At 47.4% G+C, this 13,814-nt stretch overlaps 1 protein-coding gene across 6 annotated transcripts in view; it reads right to left on the reverse strand.

Moving 5' to 3' along the window:
• Positions 1-13,814, reverse strand: part of LOC133139161 (glutamate receptor-interacting protein 2-like) — a 48,112-nt gene extending 34,298 nt beyond the window's left edge. For all 6 annotated transcript variants that reach the window (XR_009709789.1, XR_009709788.1, XM_061258512.1 and 3 more), the window contains exon 1: positions 13,709-13,814. Coding sequence is in view for 4 of the 6 variants with exons in the window: in XM_061258512.1 (XP_061114496.1) it covers positions 13,709-13,811 (103 nt within the window). In the remaining 2 variants the exon portion in view is untranslated. The remainder of the gene's footprint in view (positions 1-13,708) is intronic.

Below are 13,814 nucleotides of genomic sequence, written 5' to 3' on the forward strand. Positions count from 1 at the left end.
CTGAAATGATATTCATCCCTGCTAATACCTCTCCCCACCTGGATCTCTCCATTTCCCTCGGGGATACCACACTCACGCCATCACCCAGTGCAAGGAACCTCGGCGTGGTGATAGACAGCAGACTGTCCCTTTCCGAGAACATTGTGGCGGTGACCCGGTCTTGCAGGTTCTTCCTATACAACATACGGAGAATCCGCCCCTTTCTCACCCCCTACTCGACCCAGCTCCTGGTCCAAGTGATGGTTCTGTCCCGCCTGGACTACTGCAATTCCCTCTTGGCTGGCCTCCCAGCGTCCGCCATCAGACCCCTCCAACTTATCCAGAATGCAGCAGCTCGTCTGGTCTTCAACCTACCCAAATACTCACACGTCACCCCCCTGCTTACTTCCCTCCACTGGCTGCCTGTCATAGCTCGCATCAAATTCAAAACATTGGTGCTAGCCTTCCAAGCAGTTATGGGGTCTTCCCCAGCTTACCTACAAAAAATCATCAGACCCTACACCCCTGCCAGACCTCTTCGTTCAGCCTCCACAGGCCGCTTGGCACCTCCCCCTCTCCGAACCTCCACCTCACGCTCACGACTACTGTCTGTTCTGGCTCCACGGTGGTGGAATGAACTCCCTGTTGAGGTCAGAACTGTAGAATCTCTCCCCACCTTCAAGCGCAAACTGAAGACGCACCTCTCCCCATCCCTCCCTACCTCCCTGTGATCCTTAATTGTTGTCTTTGTGATTTACGTAGTGTTTCGGTATTTTTAGTTGGCTAGGTAAGCAGTATTTGGATAGTTAAGTTTCGTCACTTTTGCTTTGTTGTTTGTTTATTTGTTGTTTAAAAAAAAAAAAAAAAAAAAAAAAAGAATACGCCCTGTTCCTTGTACGGGTAGCAATTGAAATTGTACTTCCCTCTAGGGTCTTTCAGCACACTTAGCCCTGGTTATGGGTATGCACTGTTCCGTGTTTGTACGTCGCTCTGGATAAGAGCGTCTGCCAAATGCCAATAATGTAATGTAATGATATTTTGGAGTTTTTCCTTCACAGCTCTCCCAATGTTTCTGTCATCAACTGCTGTTGTTTTCCTTGGTCAACCTGTTCCAATGTCTGTTGCTCAGAACGCCAGCCTTTTCTAACACAAATACACACTTCACAGGCAAAACCCAAGGCTAAAACCAAGAGTAGACATTCAGAACTATTTATTGTTTAAACAATCAATCTAACAGGACACATCTGGGAAACAAGAAACACCTGTCAGTCACATGTTCCAATACTTTTTCTCACCTAAAAATTGGGTGGTCTGATACAAAAGGTGATATGTTCTAAGTCGTTTAATCACATTACATTACATTGCATAAATGGAATTTGGCAGACGCTCTTATCCAGATTGACGTACAGTTGATTAGACTAAGCAGGAGACAATCCTCCCCTGGAGCATTGCAGGGTTAAGGGCCTTGCTCAAGGGCCCAACGGCTGTGCGGATCTCATTGTTTAACAAATCTAGATAAAAATACCAGGATATAAAAGCTTAAATTTGGTTATCTCATATACATCTTTTGAGCTTAAACTCAATTGTCTTCAATGTATAGCAAAAAAAGTATATTGATACAATACTAGACAGTTCTAATTCGATCGGTTTTCATTCTCTGCCAATCCTGATCCATATCAGTGTCACTGCTGCGCCACACCAATAACATACCTGTACAATACCTTGCTTTACCCATAGCACACCTGTGCTACGCCAAACAAGGCCTGTGTCAATCAAAGGCACAGGCCACGCCCACAACAGAGGAAACCTCTTCATCATCTTCATCATGGCTGAACCGTATCGCGTGTTGAGGAGTTCACACCAAACTGCCCCCATACCCAGAGGAAGGAGTTCACACCAAACTGCCCCCATACCCACCCAGAGGAGTTCACACCAAACTGCCCCCATACCCAGAGGAGTTCACACCAAACTGCCCCCATACCCACCCAGAGGAGTTCACACCAAACTGCCCCCATACCCAGAGGAGTTCACACCAAACTGCCCCCATACCCAGAGGAGTTCACACCAAACTGCCCCCATACCCACCCAGAGGAGTTCACACCAAACTGCCCCCATACCCAGAGGAAGGAGTTCACACCAAACTGCCCCCATACCCACCCGGAGGAGTTCACACCAAACTGCCCCCATACCCAGAGGAGTTCACACCAAACTGCCCCCATACCCAGAGGAGTTCACACCAAACTGCCCCCATACCCACCCAGAGGAGTTCACACCAAACTGCCCCCATACCCACCCAGAGGAGTTCACACCAAACTGCCCCCATACCCAGAGGAAGGAGTTCACACCAAACTGCCCCCATACCCACCCAGAGGAGTTCACACCAAACTGCCCCCATACCCAGAGGAAGGAGTTCACACCAATCTGCCCCCATACCCACCCGGAGGAGTTCACACCAAACTGCCCCCATACCCAGAGGAGTTCACACCAAACTGCCCCCATACCCAGAGGAGTTCACACCAAACTGCCCCCATACGCAGAGGAGTTCACACCAGAATGGGGGATCTGGGAGGAGGACTAATCAGTTTCAGACGGGAGGAGGAAGGAGGCCAGTGGAGGAGAAGCTTGATTAGCAGGAACCCCAGGGGGGCTGGGGGGAGGGGGCAGCAGAAGTAGGTTAATTAGCAATGAGACAGAGACACACACCATCTCTACACTTCAAACAATACACCTTGTAGAAGTTTGGAAAACCAAGCTTAGAAGCGTTGTCCCTTAGGGGTGCCGTGGGAGCAGATTGGGCACACGGATGTGAAATGACAGAAGCGCAAGTAGGTCATTTTCCCCACAGATTCCACCTGCAGGCTGTACTTTAGTAAAAGAAACTTGGAACAATTTTAATTTGAGCTCCGGACCCGACAGACAGAGAAGCTGTGAAAATAAAAAAAAATAAAAACTTGAAATAGAATATTCAAGATTATTCAAACTGGGTTATGGACAAAGACGTGTGTGCGTGGTTGCGTGTGTGTGCATGGTCACATGTGTGTGCGAATGTGTGTGTGTGCGTGGTTGCGTGTGTGTGTGTGTGCGCGAGTGGGTGTTAAATGTGGGACTTTAACTCATTTCCAAGATGTCTTCCCTATTTCCTTGTACTGTTAATTGGGTGTTTTGTCTGGAATTAACAGACACAGCTGATTATCCAGAACCCTTTGCAGTGATTATAAACACCTCTCTGCTCTCTAACTGTAAACACACACACGCATGCATGCATGCACACACACAGTCCCGGTACACACACACACACACACACACACACACACACACACACACACACACACACACACACACAGAGTCCCGGTACACACACACAGTCCCGGTACACAGACACACACACACACACACACACAGTCCCGGCACACACACACACACACACACACACACACAGTCCCGGTACACACACACACACACACACACACACAGTCCCGGTACACACACACACACACACACACACACACACACACACAGTCCCGGTACACACACACACACACACACACACACACACACACACACACACACACACACACACACACAGTCCCGGTACACACACACACACACACACACACACACACAGTCCCGGTACACACACACACACACACACACACACACACACACACACACACACACACAGTCCCGGTACACACACACACACACACACACACACACACACACACACACAGTCCCGGTACACACACACACACACACACACACACAGTCCCGGTACACACACACACACACACACACACACACACACAGTCCCGGTACACACACACACACACACACACACACAGTCCCGGTACACACACACACACACACACACACACACACACACAGTCCCGGTACACACACACACACACACACACACACACACAGTCCCGGTACACACACACACACACACACACACACACACACAGTCCCGGTACACACACACACACACACACACACACAGTCCCGGTACACACACACACACACACACACACACACACACAGTCCCGGTACACACACACACACACACACACACACACACACAGTCCCGGTACACACACACACACACACACACACACACACAGTCCCGGTACACACACACACACACACAGTCCCGGTACACACACACACACACACACACACAGTCCCGGTACACACACACACACACACACACACACACACACACACACTCACATACACACACACACACACACACACACAGTGCCCTGGGAATCGCTGCAGTCAGAGCAGCAGGGTTTGAACAGCCCCCAGCTGGCGCGTGGGAGGCTCCCCTAAGGTGGATGGGGGTAAAGCTGCTTGAAGACTCAGTGTGGAGGGGTATAGGTGAGTGTGCAGGGGTATAGGTGAATGTGGAGGGGTATAGGTGAGTGTGCAGGTGTATAGGTGAATGTGGAGGGGTATAGGTGAATGTGGAGGGGTATAGGTGAGTGTGGAGGGGTATAGGTGAGTGCTTGAAGACTCATTTGCTAAATGAACTGCATGTCCAGCCGTTCAGTGATGAAGACGTTATTCTGCAATTTGCAGTTATGAGTTTTTCTAAAAAGCCCATTTTAACAAGACAAGCAGGGCTTCCATTACATTCCAACCAGCACATGTGCGCAATAACTCTCCAAACAATGATCAGGCTTATTGAGAGCCTGCAGCATTATGACTGAAGTGCTGACACACCGGCTCAATGCATTAACAGTCAGATGCTCTGTGTAACTTAGCAACACAATGAAGGACTGGAGTGCTGATGACACTGAGATACACTGTTACACTGAGAGACAGAGACACTGTTACACTGAGAGACAGACACTGTTGCACTGAGAGACAGAGACACTGTTGCACTGAGAGACAGAGACACTGTTACACTGAGAGACAGACACTGTTACACTGAGAGACAGACACACTGTTACACTGAGAGACAGAGACACTGTTACACTGAGAGACAGACACTGTTACACTGAGAGACAGACACTGTTACACTGAGAGACAGACACACTGTTACACTGAGAGTCAGACACTGTTACACTGAGAGACAGAGACACTCTTACACTGAGAGACAGAGACACTGTTACCCTGGGAGACAGAGACACTGTTACCCTGGGAGACTGTCCTTACTGCATATGCTCTGTATTGTACAGCTTGTTACTATACACTGCACACTGCAGTGTTACGCTGTGCCGGCCTCCGGTGCCGTTCGGTGGGGGTGCTGTTTCACATGCTGCATGAGACACCATCACCGCTTCTTAAACTGGGTCACGACCTCCATTACTCACACAGCACAGATCCAACAAGACATTATTCTGCGCAGGTCAACACTGATTAAACGCACGGTTCGACACCTCACCCTTTACCAGGGCAGGCTAATCAGGAATAACATAATTAGAGCAATACTTCTGCAGACAACAGGAATGAGGAAAAGGGCACTGCTGCTATGCAGATATTTGTGCTGTCTCCTCTCCTCTGAAACAGGTCAATCTTAATGCAGATATTTGTGCTGTCTCCTCTCCTCTGAAACAGAGCAGTCTTGATGCAGATATTTGTGGTGTCTCCTCTCCTCTGAAACAGAGCAGTCTTAATGCAGATATTTGTGCGGTCTCCTCTCCTCTGAAACAGAGCAGTCTTAATGCAGATATTTGTGCGGTCTCCTCTCCTCTGAAACAGAGCAGTCTTAATGCAGATATTTGTGCTGTCTCCTCTCCTCTGAAACAGAGCAGTCTTAATGCAGATATTTGTGCTGTCTCCTCTCCTCTGAAACAGAGCAGTCTTAATGCAGATATTTGTGCTGTCTCCTCTCCTCTGAAACAGAGCAGTCTTGATGCAGATATTTGTGCGGTCTCCTCTCCTCTGAAACAGAGCAGTCTTGATGCAGATATTTGTGCTGTCTCCTCTCCTCTGAAACAGAGCAGTCTTGATGCAGATATTTGTGCGGTCTCCTCTCCTCTGAAACAGAGCAGTCTTGATGCAGATATTTGTGCGGTCTCCTCTCCTCTGAAACAGAGCAGTCTTGATGCAGATATTTGTGCGGTCTCCTCTCCTCTGAAACAGAGCAGTCTTGATGCAGATATTTGTGCTGTCTCCTCTCCTCTGAAACAGAGCAGTCTTGATGCAGATATTTGTGCGGTCTCCTCTCCTCTGAAACAGAGCAGTCTTAATGCAGATATTTGTGCTGTCTCCTCTCCTCTGAAACAGAGCAGTCTTAATGCAGATATTTGTGCTGTCTCCTCTCCTCTGAAACAGAGCAGTCTTAATGCAGATATTTGTGCTGTCTCCTCTCCTCTGAAACAGAGCAGTCTTAATGCAGATATTTGTGCTGTCTCCTCTCCTCTGAAACAGAGCAGTCTTAATGCAGATATTTGTGCTGTCTCCTCTCCTCTGAAACAGAGCAGTCTTAATGCAGATATTTGTGCGGTCTCCTCTCCTCTGAAACAGAGCAGTCTTGATGCAGATATTTGTGCGGTCTCCTCTCCTCTGAAACAGAGCAGTCTTGATGCAGATATTTGTGCGGTCTCCTCTCCTCTGAAACAGAGCAGTCTTAATGCAGATATTTGTGCTGTCTCCTCTCCTCTGAAACAGAGCAGTCTTAATGCAGATATTTGTGCGGTCTCCTCTCCTCTGAAACAGAGCAGTCTTGATGCAGATATTTGTGCGGTCTCCTCTCCTCTGAAACAGAGCAGTCTTGATGCAGATATTTGTGCGGTCTCCTCTCCTCTGAAACAGAGCAGTCTTGATGCAGATATTTGTGCGGTCTCCTCTCCTCTGAAACAGAGCAGTCTTAATGCAGATATTTGTGCTGTCTCCTCTCCTCTGAAACAGAGCAGTCTTGATGCAGATATTTGTGCTGTCTCCTCTCCTCTGAAACAGAGCAGTCTTGATGCAGATATTTGTGCGGTCTCCTCTCCTCTGAAACAGAGCAGTCTTGATGCAGATATTTGTGCTGTCTCCTCTCCTCTGAAACAGAGCAGTCTTGATGCAGATATTTGTGCGGTCTCCTCTCCTCTGAAACAGAGCAGTCTTGATGCAGATATTTGTGCCGTCTCCTCTCCTCTGAAACAGAGCAGTCTTGATGCAGATATTTGTGCGGTCTCCTCTCCTCTGAAACAGAGCAGTCTTGATGCAGATATTTGTGCTGTCTCCTCTCCTCTGAAACAGAGCAGTCTTGATGCAGATATTTGTGCGGTCTCCTCTCCTCTGAAACAGAGCAGTCTTAATGCAGATATTTGTGCTGTCTCCTCTCCTCTGAAACAGAGCAGTCTTAATGCAGATATTTGTGCTGTCTCCTCTCCTCTGAAACAGAGCAGTCTTAATGCAGATATTTGTGCTGTCTCCTCTCCTCTGAAACAGAGCAGTCTTAATGCAGATATTTGTGCTGTCTCCTCTCCTCTGAAACAGAGCAGTCTTAATGCAGATATTTGTGCGGTCTCCTCTCCTCTGAAACAGAGCAGTCTTGATGCAGATATTTGTGCGGTCTCCTCTCCTCTGAAACAGAGCAGTCTTGATGCAGATATTTGTGCGGTCTCCTCTCCTCTGAAACAGAGCAGTCTTAATGCAGATATTTGTGCTGTCTCCTCTCCTCTGAAACAGAGCAGTCTTAATGCAGATATTTGTGCGGTCTCCTCTCCTCTGAAACAGAGCAGTCTTGATGCAGATATTTGTGCGGTCTCCTCTCCTCTGAAACAGAGCAGTCTTGATGCAGATATTTGTGCGGTCTCCTCTCCTCTGAAATAGAGCAGTCTTGATGCAGATATTTGTGCGGTCTCCTCTCCTCTGAAACAGAGCAGTCTTAATGCAGATATTTGTGCTGTCTCCTCTCCTCTGAAACAGAGCAGTCTTGATGCAGATATTTGTGCTGTCTCCTCTCCTCTGAAACAGAGCAGTCTTGATGCAGATATTTGTGCTGTCTCCTCTCCTCTGAAACAGAGCAGTCTTGATGCAGATATTTGTGCGGTCTCCTCTCCTCTGAAACAGAGCAGTCTTGATGCAGATATTTGTGCGGTCTCCTCTCCTCTGAAACAGAGCAGTCTTAATGCAGATATTTGTGCTGTCTCCTCTCCTCTGAAACAGAGCAGTCTTAATGCAGATATTTGTGCTGTCTCCTCTCCTCTGAAACAGAGCAGTCTTAATGCAGATATTTGTGCTGTCTCCTCTCCTCTGAAACAGAGCAGTCTTAATGCAGATATTTGTGCTGTCTCCTCTCCTCTGAAACAGAGCAGTCTTGATGCAGATATTTGTGCGGTCTCCTCTCCTCTGAAACAGAGCAGTCTTGATGCAGATATTTGTGCTGTCTCCTCTCCTCTGAAACAGAGCAGTCTTGATGCAGATATTTGTGCGGTCTCCTCTCCTCTGAAACAGAGCAGTCTTGATGCAGATATTTGTGCCGTCTCCTCTCCTCTGAAACAGAGCAGTCTTGATGCAGATATTTGTGCTGTCTCCTCTCCTCTGAAACAGAGCAGTCTTGATGCAGATATTTGTGCTGTCTCCTCTCCTCTGAAACAGAGCAGTCTTGATGCAGATATTTGTGCGGTCTCCTCTCCTCTGAAACAGAGCAGTCTTAATGCAGATATTTGTGCTGTCTCCTCTCCTCTGAAACAGAGCAGTCTTAATGCAGATATTTGTGCTGTCTCCTCTCCTCTGAAACAGAGCAGTCTTAATGCAGATATTTGTGCTGTCTCCTCTCCTCTGAAACAGAGCAGTCTTAATGCAGATATTTGTGCGGTCTCCTCTCCTCTGAAACAGAGCAGTCTTAATGCAGATATTTGTGCGGTCTCCTCTCCTCTGAAACAGAGCAGTCTTGATGCAGATATTTGTGCGGTCTCCTCTCCTCTGAAACAGAGCAGTCTTGATGCAGATATTTGTGCGGTCTCCTCTCCTCTGAAACAGAGCAGTCTTGATGCAGATATTTGTGCGGTCTCCTCTCCTCTGAAACAGAGCAGTCTTAATGCAGATATTTGTGCTGTCTCCTCTCCTCTGAAACAGAGCAGTCTTGATGCAGATATTTGTGCTGTCTCCTCTCCTCTGAAACAGAGCAGTCTTGATGCAGATATTTGTGCTGTCTCCTCTCCTCTGAAACAGAGCAGTCTTGATGCAGATATTTGTGCGGTCTCCTCTCCTCTGAAACAGAGCAGTCTTGATGCAGATATTTGTGCGGTCTCCTCTCCTCTGAAACAGAGCAGTCTTAATGCAGATATTTGTGCTGTCTCCTCTCCTCTGAAACAGAGCAGTCTTGATGCAGATATTTGTGCGGTCTCCTCTCCTCTGAAACAGAGCAGTCTTAATGCAGATATTTGTGCGGTCTCCTCTCCTCTGAAACAGAGCAGTCTTGATGCAGATATTTGTGCGGTCTCCTCTCCTCTGAAACAGAGCAGTCTTGATGCAGATATTTGTGCGGTCTCCTCTCCTCTGAAACAGAGCAGTCTTGATGCAGATATTTGTGCGGTCTCCTCTCCTCTGAAACAGAGCAGTCTTGATGCAGATATTTGTGCGGTCTCCTCTCCTCTGAAACAGAGCAGTCTTGATGCAGATATTTGTGCTGTCTCCTCTCCTCTGAAACAGAGCAGTCTTGATGCAGATATTTGTGCGGTCTCCTCTCCTCTGAAACAGAGCAGTCTTGATGCAGATATTTGTGCGGTCTCCTCTCCTCTGAAACAGAGCAGTCTTGATGCAGATATTTGTGCGGTCTCCTCTCCTCTGAAACAGAGCAGTCTTGATGCAGATATTTGTGCGGTCTCCTCTCCTCTGAAACAGAGCAGTCTTGATGCAGATATTTGTGCGGTCTCCTCTCCTCTGAAACAGGTCAATCTTAATGCAGATATTTGTGCTGTCTCCTCTCCTCTGAAACAGAGCAGTCTTAATGCAGATATTTGTGCTGTCTCCTCTCCTCTGAAACAGAGCAGCTCTCGTTGCGTACACAGGGAGCCCCACGGTGTGCGCAGCCCACTACAGCGCCGATCACAGAAGGGCGAGGTTCCTAACAGCACGCCTGGGAGAGAGCAGAGACACTGCGAGGGAGGCACACGCACAGCCAGAACGGTCATAAAAACCCACTCAAACAAACACAGTCATAAAAACCCACTCAAACAAACACAGTCATAAAAACCCACGAAAACAAACACAATCATAAAAACCAACTCAAACAAACACAATCATAAAAACCCACTCAAACAAACACAATCATAAAAACCCACGAAAACAAACACAATCATAAAAACCCACGGAAACAAACACAATCATAAAAACCCACGAAAACAAACACAATCATAAAAACCCACGAAAACAAACACAATCATAAAAACCCACTCAAACAAACACAATCATAAAAACCCACTCAAACAAACACAATCATAAAAACCCACTCAAACAAACACAATAACACGGGCACATCTGCAAAAACGAGAGGTATATCCGTTGATTAGAAGAAAAAGCTACACATTCTTTAAGTGCAGTAAAATGAGGAAAATGGTGCGAAGTCACCTGTACCCTATTACACCTGTACCTAATTACACCTGTACCCTATTACACCTGTACCCTATTACACCTGTACCCTATTACACCTGTACCCTATTACACCTGTACCCAATTACACCTGTACCCAATTTCACCTGTACCCAATTTCACCTGTACCTAATTACACCTGTACCCTATTACACCTGTACCTGATTTACACCTGTACCCTATTACACCTGTACCTGATTTACACCTGTACCCAATTTACACCTGTACCTGATTTACACCCTACCAAATTGCACACGAAAAGAACAACAAATCACGACTGAAAAAAGAAACAAAAAAACAGTGACCAGGCATGTGTGCATCACAGAGTGTATTTTTACCAACACACAAAGAGCCCCTCCCTGATGTAGCCAGGTCAGCCACCCTGCCACGCTGCCTTCCCCCTGCTCTTAGGAGTCCCTGCTCTTAGGCCTGCCTGCCCTTAAGCGTTCCTGTGGCTGACTGTCTGTGGGTTTATCTGTGTAAAAGAAGCATGGCATGTAAGAGACTGACATGCAGATCAGAAATAGAAATCCCACCTCTCCGTGAGAGCCGCTCAGGTGACAGAGCGTTGTGTGGAGATGTGTGGGAGCAAGCACACCAACCCTGCAACAGCACAAACCTGCTCGTCTGAGCCAAACCACTCATCTCAGACCTCTCCCAACACGACCACCACACAATACACTACTCTACAACATGGCTAACACACAATACGCTACTCTACAACACAATACACTACTCTACAACACAATACGCTACTCTACAACATGGCTAACACACAATACGCTACTCTACAACATGGCTAACACACAATACACTACTCTACAACACAATACGCTACTCTACAACATGGCTAACACACAATACACTACTCTACAACACAATACGCTACTCTACAACATGGCTAACACACAATACGCTACTCTACAACATGGCTAACACACAATACGCTACTCTACAACACGGCTAACACCCAATACGCTACTCTACAACATGGCTACAACTCAATACACTACTCTACAACATGGCTAACACACAATATGCTACTCTACAACACGGCTACAACACCCAATACGCTACTCTACAACACGGCTACAACTCAATACACTACTCTACAACATTACTAACACACGAACATGGCTGCCATGGCGACCACATAAGATATTCTACAACAGTGGTTCCCAAACTCGAGCCAGGGCCCCCCTGGTTTTCACGTGCAATTACTTTGCACAACTTCCAACAAGCTGTTAAATTAAGTGCTTAATTTTGTATGTTTTCATGTTCAGAGGGATTATTTTCCCTCTTAAGCCACATTTTGTCAGATGTGGCAATGCATACCATTAATAATGAAGCTCCCAACGTTAGCATTGTGTTTATTGTGCTACATTACAAACTATTACATTAAAAGAGGTGCACATTTTTCATCAATAGGCTCCTAACACATGCGTCTCATTTCTTTCATCATGTTTTTTCCTAAAGTGTATAAACAGAGTGCAAAGCTGGCTCATTATTATCTGCTTTGTTTTTGAATTCTCTTATCTGCCGGGGGGGGGGGGGTTAGTTTGAGTGGCCAGGCTCCTGCCCAACCCCCCCACCCCCCCAATCCCCCCACCCCCCCACCCCCTCTACTCCACTCTACCGTGAACTCTGCAGCTGCTCCGCTGGCTCTGGGTAAACCGCTCTCTCTGCTCTACATCGTGCAGGAGACAGACTCTGACCATCTCTCTGCTCTACATCGTGCAGGAGACGGACTCTGACCATCTCTCCCCACCACCAGAAAGAGCTTAGGGTTCAGGTCCTTAGTGCTTAATTAGTCTGTGCTTTTTAAAATAGTTTTAATAAATATGTCAGTAATGTGGTTTCATTTATAAGCGTGGTGTGAGAGCTGTAGTACCCAGGATTCTCTCCTGATGTACAGACGGGTGTCTTTTATGTCATATAGCAACACTGACCCCTTGTGGCAGGCGGTTGGAACAGCAACAGTTACACCTGCACCAACTGCACAGGTAAACACAGGTACACCTGCCCTAATTGCACAGGGAAAACACAGGTACACCTGCATTAACTGCACAGGGTAGACACAGATACACCTGCATTAACTGCACAGGGTAGACACAGATTCACCAGCGCTAACTGCACAGGGTAGACACAGATTCACCAGCGCTAACTGCACCTGTAAACACAGGTACACCTGCAGTACGAGCACGGGGAAACAAAGCTCCTTTGATCCCACAGCACAGCCAAACCAGCACATTTCCTCCAGTCCATGCAAAAAATATTTAAACGGGTCATATCTGCCTTGTTATCACATGTTACTCGGATAAAATCATGAGCAAAGCGAAGAAAGAAAGGAAATGCCCCCTCGCCATTAGCAGAAGAACTGTCCTACATTCCAGCTCTGGGGGAATTTGAATAAACAGAAATAAACATTCACCAAGCGTAAAGACGTGCGGAACAGAGCATGGGCGCTGTGGCATTACTACGGACAAATACACCTTTACGCTTATGGGGGGCTGTGTTCATGTTTGACGTTGTTATAATGACAATAGGTCTTTAAGACATTAACTCATTAGCCGTCCACATGTTTCACAGAAACGCTGACCTGCACGTTTCACGCCTCCTCGTCCACGTTCATTTGCATACGCTGGAGGTATCCCCCCGGCGGAAAACAGGGGGTTAAAACCGGCGCACGTGGATGTCCGAACGGAGGTGGAGAAAAATCACCACGCCTCGCACGTATGCCAAGCCCGGAGACCAGCACAGCATAGTCCGCGCACCCCGTGATGATCGGGCGGGCAGCCAGAGCACCGGAGCTCGCGCTGTTATGTTGTTGTCATCGCAAACCGCCTGGCAGACGCCGTAGCTCTGCTAAGGAACATATCAATAGCAAGGCACTCGCGACAGTGTCTGATTCACTGGCGGGACACAAACGCATCTTTTCCCCTAGATTCTTCACTGCAGACATGCCAGAATGTTCACATATCTATTAAAATACGAATACTAACTGCCATGAAATCAGCAGCGGCAGCCCAGATCACATTTCCGGCTCACATCCCTATTCACTGATCATCTCTCCTCAGTCCCGACAGCTGCTGCCATACATTTCACAAGTGTAATATCATGACAGTGTTGATATAGTGAACTCGTAGATTTTGTATCTGACGTCTCTACGTTAATTGCCGTAACGACGATGGGCTACCTTTATAGAGTCTTCTGAGAATAGACTGGAAGAACAGCATCCTCTCCTCCCCGTGTGTCGGCCAGCTACGGCGGCGGAATCCCCGTCCGTGACCAAAGCGCATGCG

The sequence above is a fragment of the Conger conger genome, chromosome 10, assembly GCF_963514075.1.
Source record: "Conger conger chromosome 10, fConCon1.1, whole genome shotgun sequence".
NCBI lineage: Eukaryota > Metazoa > Chordata > Actinopteri > Anguilliformes > Congridae > Conger > Conger conger.